Below are 24,800 nucleotides of genomic sequence, written 5' to 3'. Positions count from 1 at the left end.
AAGGACCAAGGCTTCAGCTGCAGCCCCCAGCCTGACACCCCACAAGCCCTCCTGTCTACACCCCGGTGGCCTTTTCCTGCAGCCTCCCTGGCCCACCACGGAGCACACTCTGCACTCCTCTGTATCTGCACCCTTCTGCACTTCCCTGGAAGAAGGACAGGCTCCTGGCTGTGCCAGGAGATGGGGCTGGGAGGCTCAGCCCAAGCAAGACACAGCCCTGCCAACCAGTGGAAGTTCCCGTTGTGCCCCTGAGGACAGGACTCAGAACTGCAACCAGACCCAGCCTTAGACCCAGACCTGAGTGGCTGCTGCTCAGGGAAATCTGCCTTCACAGCTCATCTCTCATGCCCTGGAAACCCTTCCCTTGGTAGGGGTCACCTCAATCAATCGCCCCCTCCTCGGTGGTGACAGCCACTTTCTCTGGACTGTGCCGACTGAACAGACAGCCCTGTGCCAGAATCTTTGCCAAGGTTTCACGCTGGGAAGGATGGAGTCTCGAGTCTTTCCAGATAGCCTGCCAGCCTGCATTGTGTGATAGCTGAAATGGACTGTACTCATTCCTCTCTACAATAAAGTGCTTCAAACATCAGAAAGTGTCTTCTTTTTGCTGCAGATGTGTTGGTCATTAAGCCAGGTCCCCTGAGTTGCTTAATGCTGTGGTCTATTTACATAATCATTGTTTTGCCTGAGACCTACCCTGCCTGCAGGGTATTGATTTAATCCCCACTGGTTAGAACCTTTGCAACAGCTGGAGAGCTGCCCTACCTGCAGGGCATTGGTTTAATCCCCACTGGTTAGATGGAAGCTTGCTACCTTGGAGCTCTTTTATTTTCCCTCCAGCCCCTCTCCTAAGCATTTCCTTTTCCGACCTGTCACTTCCGTTTCAGAAGATATAAAAGGCATTTTCTCTGATTAATCAAACGCATTATTGCATTGTGGTCCCACTAGGCCACGAGTTGCTGGTTCCTCTCCTGCGTCACTATTGCGTCACTGAGTAAGCAGCAGCCCAGGTTGGCTCCCATCAAGTTCTTCCCTGTAGGCTATGGGAGCCTAAGGGCTTTTAAAGTATAAGTAGGCTTCTTAGCTTTATCACTGCCTCCTGAAAAAGATATAAAGGAGGGTGGGGCAGAGATAATCCAGTGGTTATGCAAAGAGACTTTCACAGCCCCACCGCTATGCCACCGAGGTATAGGTCTTCTGAGTTTCCTGTTGAGTTCTCTGTCACTTGGTGTCAGTTCAGGGCCTCCCTGCCACTGCTCCAGAGTCTGAGGGCAGTAGCAATGGAGTCTCAGAGTTTCACTCTGAGTCTCAGGGGAGTCCTCTCCCCCCTTCAGCCGTCCCCTAGTTGGTGAAACAGACTGGATGTGGTGTCTCAACTGATAAAATACCAGACTGTTACCAGCCACTTAATCTCTCCCTAGGCTCCTCTGTCTCATGAGCCACACTTGTTTGCACTACTGGTGATTTCATGGGTTCCTGAAGTCCTTCTAGTCCCTTCTTGGTTAGGTCCCAGGTGGTCTCCTTTGGTATTCCTAGTTGATCTGGAAGATGAGAGAGTCTTTCTCATGGCAGCTTCCTTGAGAATCTATGGAGCAGTGTCAGTGAATTTGGTGATCCTCCCTCATTTTTCACTTTATTCACGTGAGTCGTAATGGAAACTCAAAAAGTAGTCAGGCAGTTGGCATTGTGCAGAAGGCACTGGGCTCTCAAGCACATGGTCCTGAGTTCAACTCCCAGCACCACATGTACCAAAGTGATAGCTGGCTATATCTTTCTCTCCTATTTTTCTCATCAATAAATGAAATATTTCAAATATAAAAGTTTATTCTTTGAATATGTGATGATCTTACTCTCACGCAGAAGTTGAAAAACAAGATCAGAAGAGAAAACACAAGTAGAACCTGAATTGGAGTTGGTATATTGCACCTAAGTCAAAGACTCTGGGGTGGGTAAGGGGAGAGCACAGGTCCAAAATGGATGATAGAGGACCTAATGGGGGTTGGATTGTTATGTGGGAAACTGAGAATTTTATGCATATACAAACTATTGTATTTACTCTCGAATGTAAAACTTTAATCCCCCAATAAAGAAATAAATAAAGAAAATACCTAGAATTATCAAAACAGTCCTGAGAAAAAGGAATAAGAATGAAAGCATAAGGCTTCCTGACCTCAAATTATACTACAAGGCCATCATAATCAAAACTGCCTGGTATCAGAACCAAAAACAGACACATGCCAGTGGGACAGATTAGAGAGCCCAGAAATAATCCTCCATGACGACAGACAACTAATTTTTGCTGGTGGTGGGGGGAGCAAAACATTGAATGGAAGAAGGAGAATCTTTTCAAAAATGGTGCTGAGAAAATTGGCTTGAATGTGCAGAAGAATGCAACAGGACCACCACATATAGAGTGGTACAGAAATAAACTCCAAATAGATTAAGGGCTTGCATGTTAGACCAGAAACCATCAAATACATAGGAGAAGAAATTGGTAGAATTGTTTGTTTATTTCAAAAATGTCTTTGAAGAATCAAGTATAGCAGCAAGGAAAACAAACCCAAAAGTAAACCAGTGGGATTACATCAAATTAACTTTAAAAAGAAAAAAAAAACCACTAGGTCTTTATATTATCCTTATTTGTTTGTGATATATTGTAATCACCATGAAATGAAATTTAATAGGCTACAAGTTATTTTCACATAAATATCATTGGTTGGAGGAGGAAAAAATCACACTTCTAGTGTTCAGCCTCAGTCACACACAGGACAAAGTGAGCAATCATGCCTGTCCTTTATCTGCAACCTTTCACTTTTTGAAATTTATTTATTTATTTTACCTCCAGGGTTATCACCAGGGCTCAATGTTTGCACTATGAATCCACTGCTCCTGGTAGCCATATTTTCCCTGTTTTATTGAATAGGACAGAGAGAAGTTGAGAGAGGATGGGGAGATAGAGAGGGGAAAAGATAGACACCCACAGCCATGTTTCACTGCTTGTGAAGCTTCCCTTCCCCCCACCCCCAACCCAGGTGCAGAACAGGAGCTAGAACCCAGATCCTTACACTGGCTATGTGTGCTTAACCAGGTGTGCTACCACCCAGGCCCTCCAACTTTTAATTAATTTACCTCCTTTTAAATTGCTTTGCCCTTATCTCCCCAAGTATAATCTGATGTCACTTGAAGTCCCTATCTATCCACTTGCACTACAATAGCCTTGCACTCTAATTTCCTTCCTCCATTATTTTCCAAGTATTACAGAAATAGTTAGTAGCACTTTTTGCCATCGGACCTAAATGCTTTTTCTCTGACTCCTCATTGTCATTAGTTTCACTTATGACAATTTATAGAATAGCTTTCACACTTTAGGCACTATTTCATGAGCCGAGGATGCTGTAGTTTGTAGGAAGGGTTAAGGTTCTTTTCTGATCCAGCTTAATTACAATGAGGAAAAAAAATAAAAAACACAGGGGCCGGGTGGTAGCACACCAGGTTAAGCGCACTTAGTGGGAAGCACAAGGACCGGAGCAAGGATCCCGGTTCCAGCCCCCGGCTCCCCACCAGCAGGGGGGTCGCTTCACAAGCAGTGAAGACGGTCTGCATGTGTCTATCTTTCCCTCCCTCTGTCTTCTCCTCTCTCAGTTTCTCTCTATCCTATCTAGCAACAATAATAACAGAAACAACAACAATAATGGAAAAAAGATGTTCGCCAGGAGTAGTAGATTGCTAGTGCAGGCACTGTCCCTAGCGATAACTCTGGAGCAAAAAATAAAAAATACAGTATACAAAATGCCCATAATTTGGCCCATGCAAACTTTTCTCTTTTTTTTAATTTAATTTTTTATTTTTCAAAATTACATGTCAATAGGGGTTTAAATCCACACCACTCTCACTGTCAGAGTTCTGAATCTTCAGTCTCCCTACTACAATCCACTACAGTTCCCCTAAGGTTATAGACATGGGGTAGCAATCATCTCTGCAACTATCTGTCCACATTTATTCATAATTGTCCCCCTTTTTCTCCTGGTTCAATCCTCTCTTCCCCTACAAGCCACTCATGACAACGTAACTACTTCCATATGGCCCTCTCCTTTTTCTTCTGTCACTCTGGGTGCTGATGGAGCTGGAGTTCAGAGTCCTCTTATCTTCCTCCTATCACTTCTCCCTCACTGGGAGTATGGGTCAGGATTGTTTTGGAGGTGCAGAAAATAGGAATTCTGGCTTCTGTAATTGCTTCTCTGCTGAGCAGGCCCATGCAAACCTTTCCAGTTACATATCCCTCAAACTGTAAGTTCTAGCAAAGCTGAGTTTCCTATACGCTCTGTGCAATTCAGTGTCTCAGAACATTTCCACTATTCCAACTTTAGAAATAATAAATCCCCAATCATCAGTTAAAGCCTAAGCTTTACTTGCAATTATACTAGAGATGACCTTCTCTAGTAATCCTGCCTGCCTCCACTCTCCCTGCTCTTTACTCTGCTAAACCAGGTGCTTTTTTACACAGCAATGTGCTGAAAAAAGCTTAGCCACTGGTTCTCAGATGGACTGTCTTGTTTTGACTGATAATATCCATGGTTCAAACACTCCCACAATAGCCAGTTTCAAGGTGTAAGTATGAATTAGGTCAGTTAACAAATGTTGTGGATATTTGGCAATTAACTTGGACTGCCTTTGTTATTTTCCCATGAAACCTACAGTATCTCTACTCTTCCCTTTTATTTACTAATGTGTTGAGACCTTAATGTTCCAGAGTCAAAGTCTGTGCAGTTACACTGTGCATTAAACAGTCTGTTGACTACATAGTTGCATGTAATCTGCTACACAGAGAGTTCAGTCTCTATAGGAAGAAAATAAGTATAATTCTAATGTAGCTGTATTAACAATAAGTTCAGGGTTTCAGACAAGAGAAACTTAACCCACATAAGTTATATGCTTAGTATTTTTAAAATAAATGTTTGTATATACTTCAGACATAGAAGTGTTCCCTAGGAAAAAATTATCTTTTTTATTGAAGACAATAAAGATACGGTAAACATATCTTCTGAGACTGAAGAAATTCTCTCTATCATCATTAAAGGAGAGTTGTTACTAAAAGTGAATAGGAGATGCTAGAGGGATTTTTTTTTGTTTGGAAAAGAGATAATCCTGGTGTATTAAACAATAGTTCCATAGGGTTGCTGCATTTATTATTAAATCAAAAGTAAATGAATTGTTATATGGAAAACTGAGAAATATTATGCATGTACAAACTACTTCATTTTACTGTTAACTATAAACCATTAATCCTCCAATAAAGAAATAAAAAAAATTAAAAGTGTCACTTAATAAAACGTTCTTTCATGGTTTCCACAGATGAAAATAATTACTTGATAGTAGATATTTTTCAAATTTTGATTGGAACTGGATCTGCTATTATTCTCCTTTGTCTCTTGGGTTATTTGGGAATCCACAATGAAATCAGATGTCTCCTAATTCTGGTATGTACTTTGTTTTAGTCATCTGTATTTGTGTCTTGGATTTTGAATGTTTAAGTCACACAAATGAAATTCATGGTTCATGGCAACTAGCCCCAGAGCACAGAGTGTCCTAGGGATTGCCCTGCCTGGAAAATGAAGAAAATTGGCTGATATGAATTTTCTTGGTGAATTTTTCCATGTATTTAATCTGTATCTCAACACTTGCACACTTGAATCTTTTTCTTTTCTCTTATCTTAGTTTTGATATATTTTTCTTTTGTCATAGTATGCAGTATTGTTAATGTGGGCCATCGGTGTCCAGGTTGTACTTTCAGTACTCATCTTTCTAAAGAAAAAGGAGGTATGAAAATACATCTTTTTATTTGAAATTTTAAGAAAAATTGTACCTTTAGCCATCGAGATGCGTGAGACTAAATTAAAAACTAAAAGAGCAAATGTCTCTGGGAGAGGGGAAGGACAGACTTACTTAAATTTAGGAATGGACCAGGAATCAGACTGAAAAGGAAGGCTGATGAAACTTTACAGAAGATAGAATCATGTTATATGTAACTAAGAAAGAGGAAGAAGAGGGGATACCGACTATGAGTAATCCAAAAATTAGACTCTTAACAAGAGTCTAATTTTTGATACCATTACCTGCCCAGTTACTGTACTGGATTCTATTTAAGGAACTATCTTTAGACTTTGGTGAGTTGGCTCTTTATCAATTTCATTTAAGATAAACTAGATAATTTGTATGTTGGTATTTCACACAGGTATGATCATAGTGACATAAAATTCATTAGAACAAGATTGACATTTTAAAACTAAACCAAGAAGAGCATAATAAATGGCCTAGAAAGAAAGCACATGATAACAAAGCTTAAGGTTTCTTATAACTCACTAAGAAATTTAGTGTTTCAAGGCCTTTGCATCATACAAGATTTTCGTATAGTGAAAAAAAGTATTAACTGAGATTTAGCCAATGATTAGATCTGTATATGACTAGAAATTAGTAGCTGCATAGCTAGATACCCCAAGTTTTATCTTGATCTGTCAATTGTGGTTAATACTTAACCTACCTTATACAGTTGTAATTGAGAACTTACAAAGTTCCTGTCACAGAGAAAAACTTAAACACTCTCTTTCTTCCTCTACTTAATCTTGAAGGGCACTGATTAACTCTTCTGCTTCTTAACTTTTAAGTTCTCTCTTCATTGAGTCTCCTAAATAATGACCAAACCCCAACAAAATCTCTTTAAAAAATACGATTACCCTTCAACTTCATTTGCTCTCTTTTGTTTGGATAGCTAGCTCATTACCACTCTCTTAATTTTTTCTCTTGATGCATAAAGTTAGATTGTATGTTTGAAGCCTTTCTTTCCCAGGCTGGGTGGTGGCACACCTGGTTTAGCACACATGTTACAGTGTGCAAAGGCCTATGTTCCAGACCCCAGTCCCCACTTGCAGAGGGAAAGCTTCGCCAGTGGTGAAGCAGGTCTGCAAGTGTCTGTCTCTCTAGCTCACTATTACCTTCTTTCCACTCCATTTCTGACTGTCTCTAGCCAATAAATAAATAAAGATAAAAAAAAAGTTCTAAAAATGATTATATAGGCTCTTGTTAGTACACACCATATCTTCTTAGTACCGCTTTTGCTGATCAATTAAGTTTTGGTATGATATGAGTTTACTTTTGTTAATTGCAATAGATATGATACAGGTATACGAAATGCAAGAAATTCATAGGGAAAGTTGTTCGGATGGAGAATGAATGAAGCTTCCTTCCAGTGCCTTTCTGAATATGTGATTCAGCATCTTAATGTATTCATGAGTCCATAAGTTCTCTGAACATAATTCTCCGACTTTATTTTTTTTATGGTGTTGTTGTGGTGGTCTGGTGTCGGGCTGCACCGCGGAGAAGAGAGCGGGCGTCCAGAGCAAAGGGGTACACAAATCTTTATTATAGGATGGGGGGGGTTTGGTTCAGACCACGTGGAGCCAGCCGGCAATGGCCGTCCCCACTACCTGACCACAGGGGGAGAGCAGGGAGCGAGACCTCAGAGAGGGAGAGCTGAGAGCCCAGAGAGAGGGGGGGAGGGTGAGGGGGCTTTTTATTGGGCGACAACCAGGGGTGGCATGTAGGGCCAGGATTGGTGGAAGGGGGCAATGCTAGGGTTTCGCGGGGCGTAGTGAAACCTGGGGGCGGAGACTGCATCAGAATAACTCCTCAGCAACATCTCCTCCTATTCCTTTATATCTAAATGGATACAGTAAAGAAAAATGGAATGGAGCAGGCTTAAATGTTTTAGAGGAATGCCATGCTCAGGTGGGAAGATGTAGGACTTTCTGTGGAGGAGGGAAGGCTTAAATGGCTGTGAACCTTGTGAGATTTATGCGTCCTCCTGTGCTCAACCTCTCTTTAGAGAGAGAGACTTACCTGGAGAGACTCATCTCATAGGTTTAAGCGCAGCCTGCTCAACCATCTCTTCACAATATCTCTACATCTTTTCTATCTTTCTATCTAGTAATTGCATAAGATGTACAAAGTCTGTAAAGACTATCATGGGGCAGAAACCCTTTGGGCATAAGCCTAAATGATATAACAAAATAGGAAGGGACAAGTAGGGGAGTAGTAAAATCCAGTGTGGTGTGAAGGGAAGGATTGGTGTGTAAAGGAACATTCCCTGCTTAGGTGGGGAAAGGGGCAAGGGTACATAATGAGGGGGAGGTGGGAGGCATGACCCACCAAACATAGGGGCTATTTGGCATTGTATAGTCCTCAAGGCAACAGTCTGTAAAGTCTATGAATTACTCAGGGTCAGTCTATGAAAAACCAGCAGCGTGAAGGGAAATAAGCTGCTTCAAAATTGTGTAAAATGTATATAGGGTATGTCAAAAAGTCCGATACAAGTCTCAGTCCGAAGTAGATGGCTAGGGGAAGAATTGGCAGGGGATGCAACGCTGCATGAGGGAGGTCAGCCGCTGGAATGTTGCTTTTCTGTAGATAGCCAGCTGGAACTGCCAACACGTGACAAGCAGGTCAGAAGCAGGAACGGTAACCAGGCATGAAGAAAGTTCTGTCCTTGGAGTCTGTGTATCAGGTTCTTCAGATAGCGTTGAGTGACATCTAGGGCTTCGGGGGGTGTGCCACGGTAGTCGTGCCATCTAGTGGGTGACGTCAGGGTGTGCAGGGGTTCAGATGGTTTTTCCGGGATTTCTGTGAAAGAAACACAAACAATCTGCTTCTCGTGGTTAATTTGAACTTGTAACAAGTTATAGGTTTGTTATAGTTGATACCTCAATGATTATAATTGGTTTAGAATCTCTTTATGATTTTATTTAAAGGTCATCTAATGTGACCTCCTGTAGCAGCCTCTATCGCAGGATCTTGAGACCAATTTTAGCTAAAATATGTATTTTAAACAGACTCAAATTGCTTAGAGAGTTAACGCATATTCGTGACAATGATTTTAACATTTACAGTGCCAGATTGATGCCAGATCTGTTGTGGATTAATTTCCACAAGATAATTTACAGGGCACCTTTGGGGCCCCTTCAAAGGTGTCCTGTATATAAAATTTATATAGTTTAGTTTTGGGAATGAATAGTCACGTTGAACATTTAGACTTTTACCTAAATAGTAAGTTACCTTAACAAATTAATTTTTACCTTGTCTGGTAAAAGTGTAGCTGTAGGGTTACACTTTTGACCGTTAAGTTAGTGTTACCAAACTTGAGACATACCCATAAACATTTAGTTATAACAAACTGGAGGAAAAAGAACTTTTGTTATAAAAACACATTATTTAAAAACTAATTTAAATCTGTCATTAGTCACACAGTTTAAGACTAAACACTTACATATATACCAAAACTATATATAAAATTCAAAAGAGGGAGAAAGAAAAAAATTTGGAATGTTTCTGGATGTCTCCAGAAACTTTGGCTGCGTCCAGCATTTTTATATAAAGCCAATTACCTTTTAGAGTACTCCAAGCAGATGGGTCATGCAAAAAAAAATTTTTTTTTTGTCATTCAACACACTCACTCACAAAAACAACTGGCCAGTTATAACATAAGACATACAGGGAAAGGGTAGGAGAGAGGTCTCTGTGAGCCAGATTTTGTAGGTTCTGCCATGTCGTATTACGGGTCCTGGGATGTATCCTGCATCTGGTCCTCTTGTAGTATTTCTTGTTCTTCAGGAATAACAGCGCCATCCTGCGGGTATTGTCGGACATGGCAGGCAGGAACCCAGACAGGTTTAGAGAAATTTTGAGGAAAAATGCATGTGAAACCCCTTCCCATGGTCAATAATGGGTCAGGCCCTTTCCAAATTTTATTGAGTGGGTCTCTCCATTTGACCTTAATAGATAGGAGGGTAGATGGTGTTTGCCAGTGAAGAATAATAGGGGGTAAGGCCGAGTTATTGTAAATATTAAAGAGATTTAATGTAGTTAAGGCTTTTGCTAGCTGGATATTGGGGGGATATGTTCCTCCTTTATCTTTATTTAGTTGAGCCTTCAGAGTTTGATGGGCCCTCTCGACAATGCCTTGTCCCTGTGGATTGTAGGGAATGCCCGTGGTATGAGTAATATTCCAGAGGGAACAAAAATCTTTAAATTGTTTGCTTGTAAACATAGGTGCATTGTCTGTTTTCAAAAATAATGGGACCCCCATAATGGCAAAACAAGAGAGCATATGGCTTACAAGCTTTTTAGCACTTTCTCCTGTCTGAGGTGTAGCCCACATAAATTTAGAAAAGGTATCAATTGAGACAAACACATATTGTTGTTTGCAAAAGTTTGGTATGTGGGTGACATCAATTTGCCAAATAGCATTAGCTTTTAAACCTTGGGGGTTAACCCCAAGGGTCTGGATAGCAGGTGTCTTTATAAGACTTGCACAAGAAGAGCATGTAGCGAGGATATGTTTTAACTGTGGTACAGGAACATCAGGGAATCGAGCTCAAAGGCCTTTAAGATTAACATGGGTTAGAGAATGAAAATTAGCAGGATCAGAGACAGAGACTGGGAAAGTTCCTGTGGAGGCAAGGCGGTCAACTGCGGCATTCCCTTCGGACAGAGAACAAGGAAGAGGGCTGTGGGAACGAAGGTGTTGAATATACAGTGGTTGGGTTCGAGAACAGAGCATAGAGGCGATTTGAATCAAGAGAGGGGAAAGTGGGTTGTCATCAATTTTCACATAAGAACGAGCAAGCCATGGAAGTAAGTTAACAGTATACACACTGTCAGAAAAAAGGTTGAAGGATTCTGGTACAGCTTTTAGTGCAAGAAAAACAGCATAAAGTTCTTTGTACTGAGGAGAATTATCAGGAAGCTCAGTAAAGAGAGGTTTAGGAGATTGTTTGTCTGGGTAATATATAAGGGCAGCAGCTCCCCTTTTTCCGCCATCAGTAAAGATTGTAGAAGCAGAGAGAATGGGATCCCGAGAGAAAAGTTTAGGTGCTAGTAGAGGCAGAAGAGGTAAAGAATCTATCAATTTATTAGAAGGAAAATGGTTATCTATTTGTCCTGGAAACCCCACGAAGCTTATGGCAAAGCAGGAATGATGGCATATAAGCCACTCTGTATCTGTGAGAGAAAAGGGCAGAATGATTAAATCCGGTTCTTTCCCTAAGACCTGCACAGACCTATTTCTCCCTTGGCGAACCATGAATGCTAACGCGTCTATCTCAGTGAGGAGTCTTGGAACTCCTCCTACTGGAGTGTGAAGCCATTCGAGAACCCCATGGTCTTGCCACAGTGCCCCTACTACTGTGGGGGTGGAGTTGAAGATTAGAAGGTTTACCGGAGAGGAGGGGGAGAATCAAACAAGGTGCATGTCCTGGAGGGCCTGGTTAACCCTTTCCAGTGCCAAGGAGGCCTCAGGAGTTAACTTACGTTTTGAAGAGGGCTGTTTGTTTCCTTTCAACAGGTCAAACAGTGGTTGGAGGCAGCTTGTGGGCAGATAGAGATACTGCCTAAGCCAATTTAAATTTCCTAGAAAACTTTGTAAAGAAGCAAGAGTAAGGTTAGAAGGGAAGGTAACTTTAGGTTTTAAGGGACGAATTTGAATTAGAGAAATCTCTGAACCTAGGAAGGATATTGGAGGGATTAGCTGTATCTTCTCAGGGGCTACATTAAGGCCACTTTTCTTTAATGCAGGAATGAGAAAATCACGTAAGGCATAGAGATCTGTATCTGATTTTCCCCATATTAAAATATCATCTGTATAATGAAAAATATTAAGGCCCTTATGAATATATGGTACAAGGGCAGATTTAACAGCCTCCTGACAAATTGTAGGACTATTGGCCATACCCTAGGGCAGCACTACCCATTCAAATCTATCAGCAGGGCTGGCGTTATTAATAGACGGAACAGAGAAGGCAAAACGTTTACAATCTCGCGGATGCAAGGGGATAGAGAAAAAACAATCTTGTATATCAATAGCTATGATTGGAATTCCCATGGGAATTGCAGAAGCAAGAGGCAAACCCCTTTGGGGGGAGCCCCAGACCTGCATGGTTTTACTTACTGCACGGAGATCTTGAAGGAGGCGCCATTTTCCCGAGCGCTTTTTAATCACAAAGACAGGAGTATTCCATGGGCTTCGAGAATGACGAATGTGTCCCAAGGACAACTGCTCTCGGACGAGCTCTTTTAAAATTTTTAGCTTATCCCTAGGTAAACGCCACTGTTCCACCCAGACAGGCTCATTAGAAAGCCAGCTTAAGCGGGGTGTTTGGCTACGAACAGTGGCATTTAGTATTGGGGGTGCTGAATAGACCTGGTATCGCGGGAATGATTTTACGCTCTGCAGAGGCATCTGTGGATATCCTAACATTAAGACATTCCAGAAGATCCCTGCCCACTAAGTTGGTGCTAATATTAGCTACTAAAGGGCGGAAGTGTCCGGTAGAACCTTCTGGGTCTTCCCACATAAAAGAGTCTTGTGTGCAAAATGCTCTTGTCATCCCTCCTATTCCATGTAAACTGGGTCCAGGGATGAGTTCCCAATCTTGGGGAACCTCTTCTTGCCTTAAAATTGTCTTTGCTGCCCCCGTGTCAATCAAAAATTTAAAAGGAATATTGCCAATCTTTACTGTCATAGAAGGGTGACCTTGTTCTAAAACAGGAGTGGTCCACAAAATCTCAGGCCCCGAATTTGTACCATTCAGGGGCGAACCATCTTTATGAAATTGGGACCAACAATCTCTCTTCCAATGAAACCCCTTACAACATTTTGGACAAACAGTACGTGGTCTCTGGCTCCCTGACTGAAAGCGGGGTTGCTCTGGCTGGAGGTGTGGTTTCCCTGACTGGAGGCATGATTGCAACTTATCAGGACATTGGTTACGCCAATGTCCTTGGCGACCGCACTGAAAGCAGGACCCGTTTTGCTTATGTGGGGCAACTGCATAGACCTGTGTCGTAGCAGGTGCCCCATAATTGCCTGATGTAAGTTCCTGTGTCGCTAGAATCCAATTATCTGGGTGTAGGTGTTTAAGATTAAGGCATACCTGAGGGAATTGTGGTGTCATGCCTTCCCAGACAATAGAGCGCAGGAGTAGTGTGCAGACATCAGGATTATAAACCTTTCTCTCTAAGCTTTTCTTCACCCTTGAGATGAAGCTCGCCAATAATTCATCAGAGCCTTGGTGAAAAGAGTTAATGGGAGCTGACGGATCTACATCAGGTGTGGTCACCCTTTCCCATGCTTGTGTTGCACAGATGCGTACCTGTTCAAAATAACCGGTTGGAAACCTGGCTTCTGCCTGCTGAGCTCCAGATTCATAAGCTCCTGCTCCAAACAAAGCATCAGAATTCCATTCTACCTGTTTGTTACTATTTTACTGCGATTGTCTAGAGCACTCATCGCGGAAGCATGCCTGCCACTGAAGATAGAGTGGGTCTGGGAGTGCAGCACGAGCCAGATCTTTCCAGTCTTGTGGTGTATTTAAATGCTGGTAAAAACTCCTCAAGACGGACTTGGTCCATGGAGAATGCATTCTGTCCTCCCTGACCGCTTGTCTGAGTGTTCTAAGTCCTTAGAGGAATATGGCTGCCAAGGCTGAGAGTTTTGTTTAGAAGGGGCCAAGTTTACTGGGAATGTGTGGATTTGGTCCAATGGCACGGGAGAGGGAGCTACAGAAGTGGAAAGTGCTGTAGAAACTGCTGTAGTGGCTGCAGGGGAGACTAAACGCATATCTACGGGGACGGAGCTCCTGGGGTGGACTGCACATGGTTTAAAATCCTTAAATACTGAAAAAATATCCTTTAGCTCTCGTATCTCAGCCACTAGGTCCCTTAATGGTGACGTATCAGCAGGGGGCGGGGTCAGGGACGAGGAAGCCTCAGGCAGAGCTGAAACCGCAGAGGCAGGGGCCGGGGGCGGGGTCAGGAAAACGGAAGCTGCAGGCGGAGCTGAAACCGGGGCGGCAGGGGCAGGGGGGGGTTCAGGGTCGCAGAAACCTCAGGCGGAGCTGAAACCGGGGCAGAAGGGGGCGGGGTCAGAGGAGGAGCGTCCAAACACGTGTGCATGTCTGTGGGAACGGAATTCTTGGGTTTAGCCGCTGATCGCTTAGGACGTCTAAGTCTTAAGCACATGTGATTTAACTCTCGTACCTCAGCCTCAAGGTCACTTATCCTTATGGCATACCACGTTTTACATATCTTGAAAGTGGCAACCACAGTTTAAAAAAATCCAAGGGGTAGCGAAAATTAAACCGTTTATGACAGCGCGAATCTGTCCCAGGTCAAAAGATAATGACTGGGGACAGGTCTGGTAGGAACTGGCTGTAACCCCTAAACGTGAAATAAAGGTAACTCCCTACCCTCCTTGCAGCCTCAGGTCTTCTTTGGTTACTTTTGAGCTACAGAATTTTTAATTCCAAAGAGACTGAAAGTTTCTTTTTCAGCAAGAGAAATTCATTTTTTGGAAGGAACTATGTACAGGTCCCCCACCCACCCATATCTAAAAGGAGACTATTTCATGGTCCAGGAGTTGGTGCAGTGGGTAAAGCACTGGACTCTCAAACATGAGATTAGACTGCTTCAGGGCCAGGTGGTGGGGTAGCTGGTGAAGTGCACATGCTGCAGGACCCTGGCTAAAACTCCTGGTCCCCACTTGCAGGGGGAAAGCTTCACAGTGGTGAAGCAGTATTGCAGGTGTCTATCCCCGCCCCCATTCCTCTCTCTCTCTCTCTTTTTTTTTTTTTTACCAGAGCACTGCTCAGCTCTGGTTTATGATGGTATGGGAGATTGAACCTGGGACTTTTGGAGCCTCAGGCATGAGAGTCTCTTTGCATAACCATTATGTTATCTACCCCTGCCCTCTCTCATGTTTCTCTTTTTATTATTATATTATTATTAAATATTTTTATTTATTTATTATTGGATAAACACAGAGAGAAATTGAGAGGGGAGGGGGAGGTAGAAAGGGAGAAAAAAAAAAGAGATAATGACTGGGACACCCCCTCATAAAACGAGAAATTTCCCATGATGGAGGGAAACGCAGGGCCACAGAAGTGAGCGGATGCCACTTACCTGTGTCTGGGTGGTTTCGGAGACCTCAGGCCGGGCGTGGTGTGGGTACGGAACACGATGGGCGCCAGATGTTGTTGTAGTGGTCTGGTGTCAGGCTGCACTGCGGAGAAGAGAGTGGACGTCCAGAGCAAAGGGGTACATAAATCTTTATTATAGGATGGGGGGGTTTGGTTCAGACCACGTGGAGCCAGCCAGCAATGGCCGTCCCCACTACCTGACCACGGGGGGGGAGAGCAGGGAGCGAGACCTCAGAGAGGGAGAGCTGAGAGCCCAGAGGGGGGGGTGAGGGGGCTTTTTATTGGGCGACAACCAGGGGTGGCGTGTAGGGCCAGGATTGGTTGAAGGGGCCAATGCTAGGGTTTCGCGGGGCGTAGTGAAACCTGGGACGGCGACTGCATCAGAATAACTCCTCAGCAACATTATGGAGACTTAATCACATAAAGACCATACTGCATCGGTATGGTTGACTATTAACTCAGTCTCACAAGTGAAGAAGAAATGTCCTGAGACATTCAGAAGAACAACTTTTTCCCTAATCAGAAAATCAGTCTAACATAGTCTCTCTGTAAGTCACAATGAGATAGATAATTACCTCAACACTAACTGCAATTGCTAAGAACAGTTATAGATATACTTTAAAAAAAAAACACTTAGAAATAGGTGGATGGCAGCAAACTTACTTTGACTACTCCTACCAAATTTTCAAATTTTAATGTGAGCATACAACTTTCAACAGGTTCACCATGTATGGCATAGTAAAATGAATTCTCTCATTTCTGAGTATGGATCTAAAGATAAACCTGAAGATATACCGAAGTGGATTTTTCTGAATGCTCTCCAGAAAACAGTAAGACAAAAGTAGTATACAAGTAAAAATTAAATATCAAAGATGACCCCTCAGAAGGGAAAGGTCAAGTGATGTAGAGGCGGATGAAATGAGAGATTCTTACATATGTTCAGACAAACTACACAGAATAACATCGTCCTCACTCACGGGTTTGAATTTTATTGTTTGTGTAATTCGTATTTCATTTACTTGGTAACTGATGAACATTATAACTGGTTTTGGTTGTATAAGCATAGGTGATTTGCCACCAGGGAAGGTCATCTGCCCTGGCCATCGGTCCCTGAGGGCAGCAGACGATTTTAATAATCCCCACAGAAGTGTGAATATCAGGATTGTCAAATTACAGTTAACCTGCTACACTCTAGGCTCCATATTAGTAATAAGGGCAGAATAACTCCTCCTTGTGGTTGGCAGGAATAAATGTAATAATACAAACAAAATATAAAAAAGACTGGACTCTTGGCCATGGTGAATAACTAATGTATGTTAGTTAACATTGTTGTAATTTCACAGTTCATGTATTTCAGGACATGGTGCCATGAGCCAAACAGTTTATAGGAATAGGCTGACAGTGCCTGTGACATAGTAACCACCTCATAGAGAAAACAGCTCTCGATTACATAGTGCTAGGCTCTTTGTGAATGTTTTGCATGTATGAACTCCTTGATTTCTCCCAATAAGTAATTATTTCCCTCATTGTATAAGCCCAAGAAATTTTGTAACTTTGCTATGTCATACACCATCCCAGTGTGGGAAAACTCCTAAGTTAGTCACAAAAATTATTTTAACACACATATATGATAACTGCGTATTTTATATAAAAAAATATTAATAGAATCTTTTTCTAGTTACAGTGTTGTGGCCAACATAATTATACTGACTGGATGAAGAATATGAATAAAGAAAATTCAGAACAGGTGCCATGTTCTTGCACAAATTCCACATTAAGAAAGTGGTTTTGCGATGTGCCCCAGAATGCAACTTACCTGGAGGTAAAGATAAGGCTTCTCCAAGTGTTTTCTATTATTATTATTTTTTAAGTTTACTATTGATTTAATAAAGATTAACAAGGTTGTAAGATAACAGGAGTATAAGTCCATACAGTTCCCAGTACCAGAGTTCTGTGTCCCATTCCCTCCATTGGAAACTTCCTATTCTCTCTTTTCCTCTCCCTCTCCCTCTCCCTCTCCCTCTCCCTCTCCCTCTCCCTCTCCCTCTCCCTCTTCCCTCTCCCTCTCCCTCTCCCTCTCCCTCTTCCCTCTCCCTCTTCCCTCTCCTTCTCCCTCTCCCTCTCCCTCTTCCCTCTCCCTCTCCCTCTCCCTCTCCCTCTTCCCTCTCCCTCTCCTCTCCCTCTTCCCTCTCCCTCTCCCTCTCCCTCTTCCCTCTCCCTCTCCCTCTCCCTCTCCCTCTCCCTCTCCCTCTCCCTCTTCCCTCTCCCTCTCCCTCTCCCTCTTCCCTCTCCCTCTCCCTCTCCCTCTTCCCTCTCCCTCTCCCTCTCCCTCTTCCCTCTCCCTCTCCCTCTCCCTCTTCCCTCTCCTTCTCCCTCTCCCTCTCCCTCTCCCTCTTCCCTCTCCCTCTCCCTCTCCCTCTTCCCTCTCCCTCTCCCTCTCCCTCTTCCCTCTCCCTCTCCCTCTCCCTCTCCCTCTCCCTCTCCCTCTTCCCTCTCCCTCTCCCTCTCCCTCTCCCTCTCCCTCTTTCCTCTCCCTCTTCCCTCTCCCTCTTCCCTCTCCTTCTCCCTCTTCCCTCTCCCTCTCCCTCTCCCTCTTTCCTTTCCCTCTCCCTCTTCCCTCTCCCTCTTCCCTCTCCTTCTCCCTCTTCCCTCTCCCTCTCCCTCTTTCCTCTCCCTCTCCCTCTTCCCTCTCCCTCTCCCTCTCCCTCTTCCCTCTCCCTCTCCTTCTCCCTCTCCCTCTCCCTCTCCCTCTTCCCTCTCCCTCTTCCCTCTCCCTCTTCCCTCTCCCTCTCCCTCTCCCTCTTCCCTCTCCCTCTCCCTCTCCCTCTCCCTCTCCCTCTTCCCTCTCCCTCTCCCTCTCCCTCTTCCCTCTCCCTCTCCCTCTCCCTCTCCCTCTCCCTCTTCCCTCTCCTTCTCCCTCTCCCTCTTCCCTCTCCTTCTCCCTCTCCCTCTCCCTCTCCCTCTTCCCTCTCCCTCTCCCTCTTCCCTCTCCCTCTCCCTCTCCCTCTTCCCTCTCCCTTTCCCTCTTCCCTCTCCCTCTCCCTCTCCCTCTCCCTCTCCCTCTCCCTCTTCCCTCTCCCTCTCCCTCTCCCTCTCCCTCTCCCCTCTCCCTCTCCCTCTCCCTCTCCCTCTTCCCTCTCCTTCTCCCTCTCCCTCTCCCTCTCCCTCTTTCCTCTCCCTCTCCCTCTTCCCTCTCCCTCTTCCCTCTCCTTCTCCCTCTTCCCTCTCCCTCTCCCTCTCCCTCTCCCTCTCCCTCTTTCCTCTCCCTCTCCCTCTTCCCTCTCCCTCTTCCCTCTCCTTCTCCCTCTTCCCTCTCCCTCTCCCTCTCCCTCTCCCTCTCCCCTCTCCCTCTCCCTCTCCCCTCTCCCTCTTCCCTCTCCTTCTCCCTCTCCCTCTCCCTCTCCCTCTTTCCTCTCCCTCTCCCTCTTCCCTCTCCCTCTTCCCTCTCCTTCTCCCTCTTCCCTCTCCCTCTCCCTCTCCCTCTCCCTCTCCCTCTTTCCTCTCCCTCTCCCTCTTCCCTCTCCCTCTTCCCTCTCCTTCTCCCTCTTCCCTCTCCCTCTCCCTCTCCCTCTCCCTCTCCCTCTTCCCTCTCCTTCTCCCTCTCCCTCTTCCCTCTCCTTCTCCCTCTCCCTCTCCCTCTCCCTCTTCCCTCTCCCTCTCCCTCTTCCCTCTCCCTCTCCCTCTCCCTCTTCCCTCTCCCTCTCCCTCTTCCCTCTCCCTCTCCCTCTCCCTCTCCCTCTTCCCTCTCCCTCTCCCTCTCCCTCTCCCTCTCCCCTCTCCCTCTCCCCTCTCCCTCTTCCCTCTCCCTCTCCCTCTCCCTCTTTCCTCTCCCTCTCCCTCTTCCCTCTCCCTCTTCCCTCTCCTTCTCCCTCTTCCCTCTCCCTCTCCCTCTCCCTCTCCCTCTCCCTCTTTCCTCTCCCTCTCCCTCTTCCCTCTCCCTCTTCCCTCTCCTTCTCCCTCTTCCCTCTCCCTCTCCCTCTCCCTCTCCCTCTCCCTCTTCCCTCTCCTTCTCCCTCTCCCTCTTCCCTCTCCTTCTCCCTCTCCCTCTCCCTCTTCCCTCTCCCTCTCCCTCTCCCTCTCCCTCTTCCCTCTCCCTCTCCCTCTCCCTCTCCCTCTCCCCTCTCCCTCTCCCTCTCCCTCTCCCTCTTCCCTCTCCTTCTCCCTCTCCCTCTCCCTCTTTCCTCTCCCTCTCCCTCTTCCCTCTCCCTCTTCCCTCTCCTTCTCCCTCTTCCCTCTCCCTCTCCCTCTCCCTCTCCCTCTCCCTCTTTCCTCTCCCTCTCCCTCTTCCCTCTCCCTCTTCCCTCTCCTTCTCCCTCTTCCCTCTCCCTCTCCCTCTCCCTCTCCCTCTCCCTCTTTCCTCTCCCTCTCCCTCTCCCTCTCCCTCTCCCTTCTCCCTCTCCCTCTCCCTCTCCCTCTCCCTCTCCCTCTTCTTCTCTCTCTTCCACCAGAGCACTGCTCAGCTTTGGCTTTGGTGGTGCCGGGAGTTGAACCTGGGACTTCAGAGCCTCGGCATGAAAGTTTCTTTGCATAACCACTAAGCTATCTACCCGCACCCCAAGAAGGCTTCCCTATTATTTATCCCTCTAGGAGTATGACTAAAATGCTTTATGGGGTGCTGAAGGTGGGAAGTCTGGATTCTGTAATTGCCTCTCCACTGAACATGGACGTTGGCAGGTCGATCCACACTCCCATCTTGTTTCTATCTTTTCCTAGTGGGGTAGGCTCTGGAGGAGAGGTGTGGATGTGGGACACATTGGTGAGGTCTTCTGCCTGGGGAGTTCAGGGTGGCATCATGGTAGCATCTGCAACTTGGTGGCAGGTTATCCAGGTGTTTTCAGTGCCTCTTTTCTTGCAAGTCAATTCAAAATTGTGAGCAAATTTTGCCACAGAATCAATGTCAATGATGCTGACTCTATTCTTAGCTATATTGATAAATTGAACCCCAACTTAGGTGAGATGTAGTACACATAGTTTAGGTAGATAGTAAATTAAATAAACTTTCTAGGAGGTGATGCTCCATGTGCTTGTAGGAATCAATATGTCATCAACATCTCTCCCCAACCTGCTCCCGATTCCCTTTGGTAACAGGAGGCAAAACTATGTTATATAAGATTGTAAGGGAGCTTCAGTGTCAGAAGTAAAGAGGGAGGGAAATTGGCATAAACTGAAGAGCTGAAGCTCCAGCAAGGACAAGAGCAGTGTTTAGGCAAATGTGGCAAGAGTGAGAGTAGGCTTTCACCTCCTATATCAACTGCAATTACAGGCTTGAGGCATTGAGACATTGAGGATTTCTATCCCAAGATCTTCTTTTACTTTGTACAACTTATAGACCAATAAATGTAATTTTAAGATGTATCTTTTAATTATATAATTCATTCAAAAATAGATTACGTTTAGTCTTTCTAAAGTTCTTATTTGAGAAATAAGCATATACCCTTGTTGAATTACAGTAGTCTGCAGAAAATCAAATACTTCTCAAAACTTAATGAATTCCTTACATTAATATAGCATGATGACATCTTAGCAATTTTTTCCATTTTTTATTTGTGATTATTTATTTGGGTTGCAAGATTGTAAGATTACAGGATATAATTCCACACCCCTCCCACCTCCGAAAGATAACAGATAACCACCAAAGTCTTAGAAACAGTTTTTTTTCCTTTTTCCTTTTTTTGGTTTGTTAAGTTCATGTATTTCAGTTTTCTAGATACCAAATATGAATGAAACCATCTCTTTCATCTCTTGACTTATTTTGCTGAGCGTAATAACTTCCAGTTCCATCCATTTTGTACCAGAGAATACTATCATTTTTTTTTTTACTACAGAGTAGTATTCCATGGAATATATATCCCATATCTTCTTTAGCTAATCATCTGTTGATGGACATCCAGGTTGCTTTCATTCTTTGGCTATTGTGAATAATGTAATTATGAATTTAGGAGCACGTATGTCCCTTCTAATTAGTGTTTGAGTGTCTATTGGATAAATGCCTAAGAGTGGTATTGCTGGATCATAAGATAATTCCATTTTTATTTATTTAAGGACTTTCAATATAGTCTTCCAAAGGGGCTGTACCAGTTTAAATTCCAACCAGCAGTGTAACAGAGTTCCTTTTACTCTCTCTCTCTCTCTCTCTCTCCTTTTTTTAAATTTTTTAATGTTTATTTTATTTATTCCCTTTTGTTGCCCTTGTTATAGTTATAATTGTTGTCATTATTGATGTCGTCATTATTGAATAGGACAGAGAGAAATGGAGAGAAGAGGGGAAGACAGAGAGGGGAAGAGAAAGATAGACACCTGCAGACCTGCTTCACCGCTTGTGAAGCAACTCCCCTGCAGGCGGGGAGCCGAGGGCTCGAACCAGGATCCTTACACCAGTCCTTGCACTTTGCTCTGTGTGCACTTAACCCGCTGCGCTACCGCCTGACTCCCTACTCTCTCTTTTCTTAACATTTTATTTATTTATTATTGGATATAGACAGGGAGAAATTGAGAGGGGAGGGGGAGATAGAGAGACAACTGCAGTCCTGCTTCACCACTCCTGAAGCTTTCCCCTATAGGTGGGAGCCAGGGGCTTGAATCTGGGTCCTTGCACATTATCATGTGGGCACTTAACCAGGTGTGCCACCACCTGGCCCTGAGTTTCCTTTTCTCCACAACCTCCCCAACACCTGTCATTTCTTGGTTTGTTGAAGGAAACCATGGTATCTCAGTGGAGTTTCAATGTGCGTTTCTCTAATGATAAGTGAAATGGAGCATTTCTTCCAGTGTCTGTAGACCATGTGTATCTCTTCTTTAGAAAATGGTCTGTTTCTCTGGCCCATCCTTTTATTGAGTTACTTTTTTCCCCTCGTGTTGAGCTGTACCAGTTCTTTACAGATGTTTGATATCAGTTGCTTATCAAATGTGCAATATGTAAATATCTTCTCCCACCTACTGAATTTTCAGCCATCCTTGTGTCGTTTGCTTTCAATGTGTAAAAGCTTTATAGTTTGGTGTAGTCACCTATATTTACTCTTGTTTTCATTTTCCATGTTCATGGGGTTGAATCTCCAAATATATATTCAATGTGAAGATCCTACAACGTTTCACTGATGTTTTAATCTATAAATTTTAGAATTTCTGGTCTAATATCTGAGTCTTTGATCCATTCTGATTTGATTGTGGTGCAGGGTGTTAAGTGGTGGTCTAGTTTCACTTTTATACATATGACTGTCCAATTTTCCCACCACCATTTGTTGAAGAGGCAAGCTCCTGTTTATTTGTTTATTTTTTTGTTTTTAATTAAGTTTAAGTTTAGGGCTGTGAGGGAGCTTCAATGTCAGGGAGGGGGAGGGTTTGACTCCTTTGTCTTATATAGTAGGTAGCTGTATATGTATGGGCTCATTTCTGGGTTCTCTATTCTGCTTCACTGATCCATGGGTCCATTTGTATTACAGTATCATGATATTTTTATTGCTATTATCTTAGCAATTTTAAAAGTAGCAACTGAGATATTTCTTAAAATTCCCGTTAGACCATGACTTGCTTTTTAGACTTTGGTAAATCTCTGTACCTCTTCTCCATAACAAAATGGTATACAAAGCCATATCAGTAAGTCAACCTAAGTAGCTTCTTTTTCATAGGGCTGTGAAAATAAAATCAATACATGGTATAATATGAATGCACTAACATTAATTCGAATTAACTTTGGACTTTTGGCTTTAGAGGTAAGTTCTTGTTCAAATGTTTATAGAGTTTATTTTTTAAGAACTTCAACATATTTATTTTATTCAATAGAGCAGAAAGAAATTGAGAGAAAGGGAGTGTTAGAGAGGGACGGAAAGAGAGATAGACAGACACCTGCATCACTGCTTCACCACTCTTGAAGCTTTCCCCTTGCAAAGTGAGAACCGGGGGATTGAACCCAGTTCCTTGTGCATGGTACTATGAGCACTTAACCAGATGCACCACCACCCAGCCCCTGTTTATTTGTTTATTTTTTGTCTTTAATTAAGTTTAGGGATGTGAGGGACCTTCAGTATTAGGGAGGGTGCCTATTTGGCCATGCATGAGACCCAGGTTCAAGCCAGGTCTCACCCACTCCGGGGAAAACTTTGGTTCTGTGGCGTCTCCCCCACAGCTCCTGTTGATTACTTATTCTCTACTGTATGCATTTTAATGATTATAATAGTTCATTTTACACATTATTGTCATTGAATTCTTTCTGACCTTTTACTGTCTTTTTCTTCCAGATTTTGCAAGTCTTCCTAACTATGCATTTTTTCAGACACATCAAGAGTAGAGTATGTGCAAAAACGTGATGATTGTATTTTACCTATCCAGAAGAACTCAATTTTTTCTTAAAATACTCTCATAGTATTAATTCCTCATAAATAAGTTTAGAATTGCATTAATTAAGCTGAAGACTTACTTATCCAAGACACTGATTATATATAACATAAAATTATTAAACAGTAATAGATTGCCCCGTGAAATTGTTATTGATTTTTTTGTTTGCAAATGTCAAATTTTGCATCCCAGAAGTTTACAAGCATTTCTGAATTTAAAAGATGTCATAAACATGGAATTCAAAATGTGGTGATATACTGCCATACATTTCAAATTTTTTATGAACAGAAAGTAGCGATGTGATGTTCAGAAACTACTAATTAAGGAGGTAATTACCACGCGGCTTGCGTTTGGACATCCTAGGGGGAAAAACTGATTTGTTGGAAATTTTAAAAAATATGGAGGACTATGAGATAAGTCTGTTGACACACACTTTGATGCCTCAGGCTCAGAAGTCTCAGGGCAATCCCTGACACCACCATAAGCCTAAGAAGTGCTTTGATAAAAACAAACCTCTTCATAACACCTCTAACTAAATTAATCATTTGTTCTCTTGATGATACTTGCTAATGTATTCTATAAAGTGTTAGAGATTTGGATACATCTAGGTGGAAATAATGAAATGAATCTTGGCTGTAGCAAAAAAAAAAAATCGTCAATTCTAAATGATTACTGAATCCCCATACTCCTTAATCACACCTCATTTTGTTTGGACTGTGATCATTAAGTGTATGTACAGTTCTATGAAGAATATGAAAATAATATAGCTCATCAATTTTCCTAACAATACTGTGAAAATAAAAAAAAAATTGGGGGGGTCAGGCGGTAGCGCAGCGGGTTAAGCGCAGATGGCGCAAAGTGCAAGGACCAGAGTAAGGATCCCACCTGCAGAGGGGTGACTTCACGAGTAGTGAAGCAGGTCTGCAGGTGTCTAACTTTCTCTCCCCCTCTCTGTCTTCCCCTCCCCTCTTGATTTCTCTCTGTCCTATCCAACAACGACGACATCAATAATAATACCACAACAACGATAAGGCAACCAGGCCAACAGAGGGGGAAAATTAGCCTCCAGGAGCAGTGGATTCATAGTGCAGACACAGAGCCTCAGCAAAAACCCTAGAGGCAAAAAAAAAAAGTTTTTTTTTAATAGAAAGGGCTATACAGATGAGACATAGCCTATTTTTAAATATTTATTTATTTATTTATGCCTCCAGAGTTATTGCTGGGGCTCAATGCAGGCACTAGGAATCCACTGATCCTTGTGGCCATTTTTTCCATTTCGTTGGATAAGACAGAGAGAAATTGAGAGGAGAAGGAGAGATAGAGAGGAAGAGAGAAAGATAAACACCTGTAGACCCACTTCACCACTTAAGAAGTGTCACCCCTGCAGGTGGGGAGCCGGAGTTTGAACCCAGATCCTTGAGCAGGTCGACCCCTTGCACTTTGTAC

The 24,800-nt window shown here is 43.5% G+C and overlaps 1 protein-coding gene across 1 annotated transcript in view; it reads left to right on the top strand.

Moving 5' to 3' along the window:
- TSPAN19 (tetraspanin 19) overlaps positions 1–23,436 on the top strand; it is a 33,516-nt gene extending 10,080 nt beyond the window's left edge. Inside the window, exons 3-8 of the mRNA XM_007516252.2 lie at positions 5,353–5,477; positions 5,743–5,817; positions 15,743–15,853; positions 16,702–16,845; positions 22,649–22,732; positions 23,258–23,436. Coding sequence (XP_007516314.1) covers positions 5,353–5,477; positions 5,743–5,817; positions 15,743–15,853; positions 16,702–16,845; positions 22,649–22,732; positions 23,258–23,326 — 608 coding nt within the window. The 3' untranslated portion in view covers positions 23,327–23,436. The remainder of the gene's footprint in view (positions 1–5,352; positions 5,478–5,742; positions 5,818–15,742; positions 15,854–16,701; positions 16,846–22,648; positions 22,733–23,257) is intronic.
- The last annotated feature ends 1,364 nt before the right edge of the window (positions 23,437–24,800 follow it).

Source organism: Erinaceus europaeus, chromosome 7 (assembly GCF_950295315.1).
Source record: "Erinaceus europaeus chromosome 7, mEriEur2.1, whole genome shotgun sequence".
Taxonomy (NCBI): domain Eukaryota; kingdom Metazoa; phylum Chordata; class Mammalia; order Eulipotyphla; family Erinaceidae; genus Erinaceus; species Erinaceus europaeus.
This window is presented reverse-complemented; position numbering and strand designations above follow the sequence as displayed.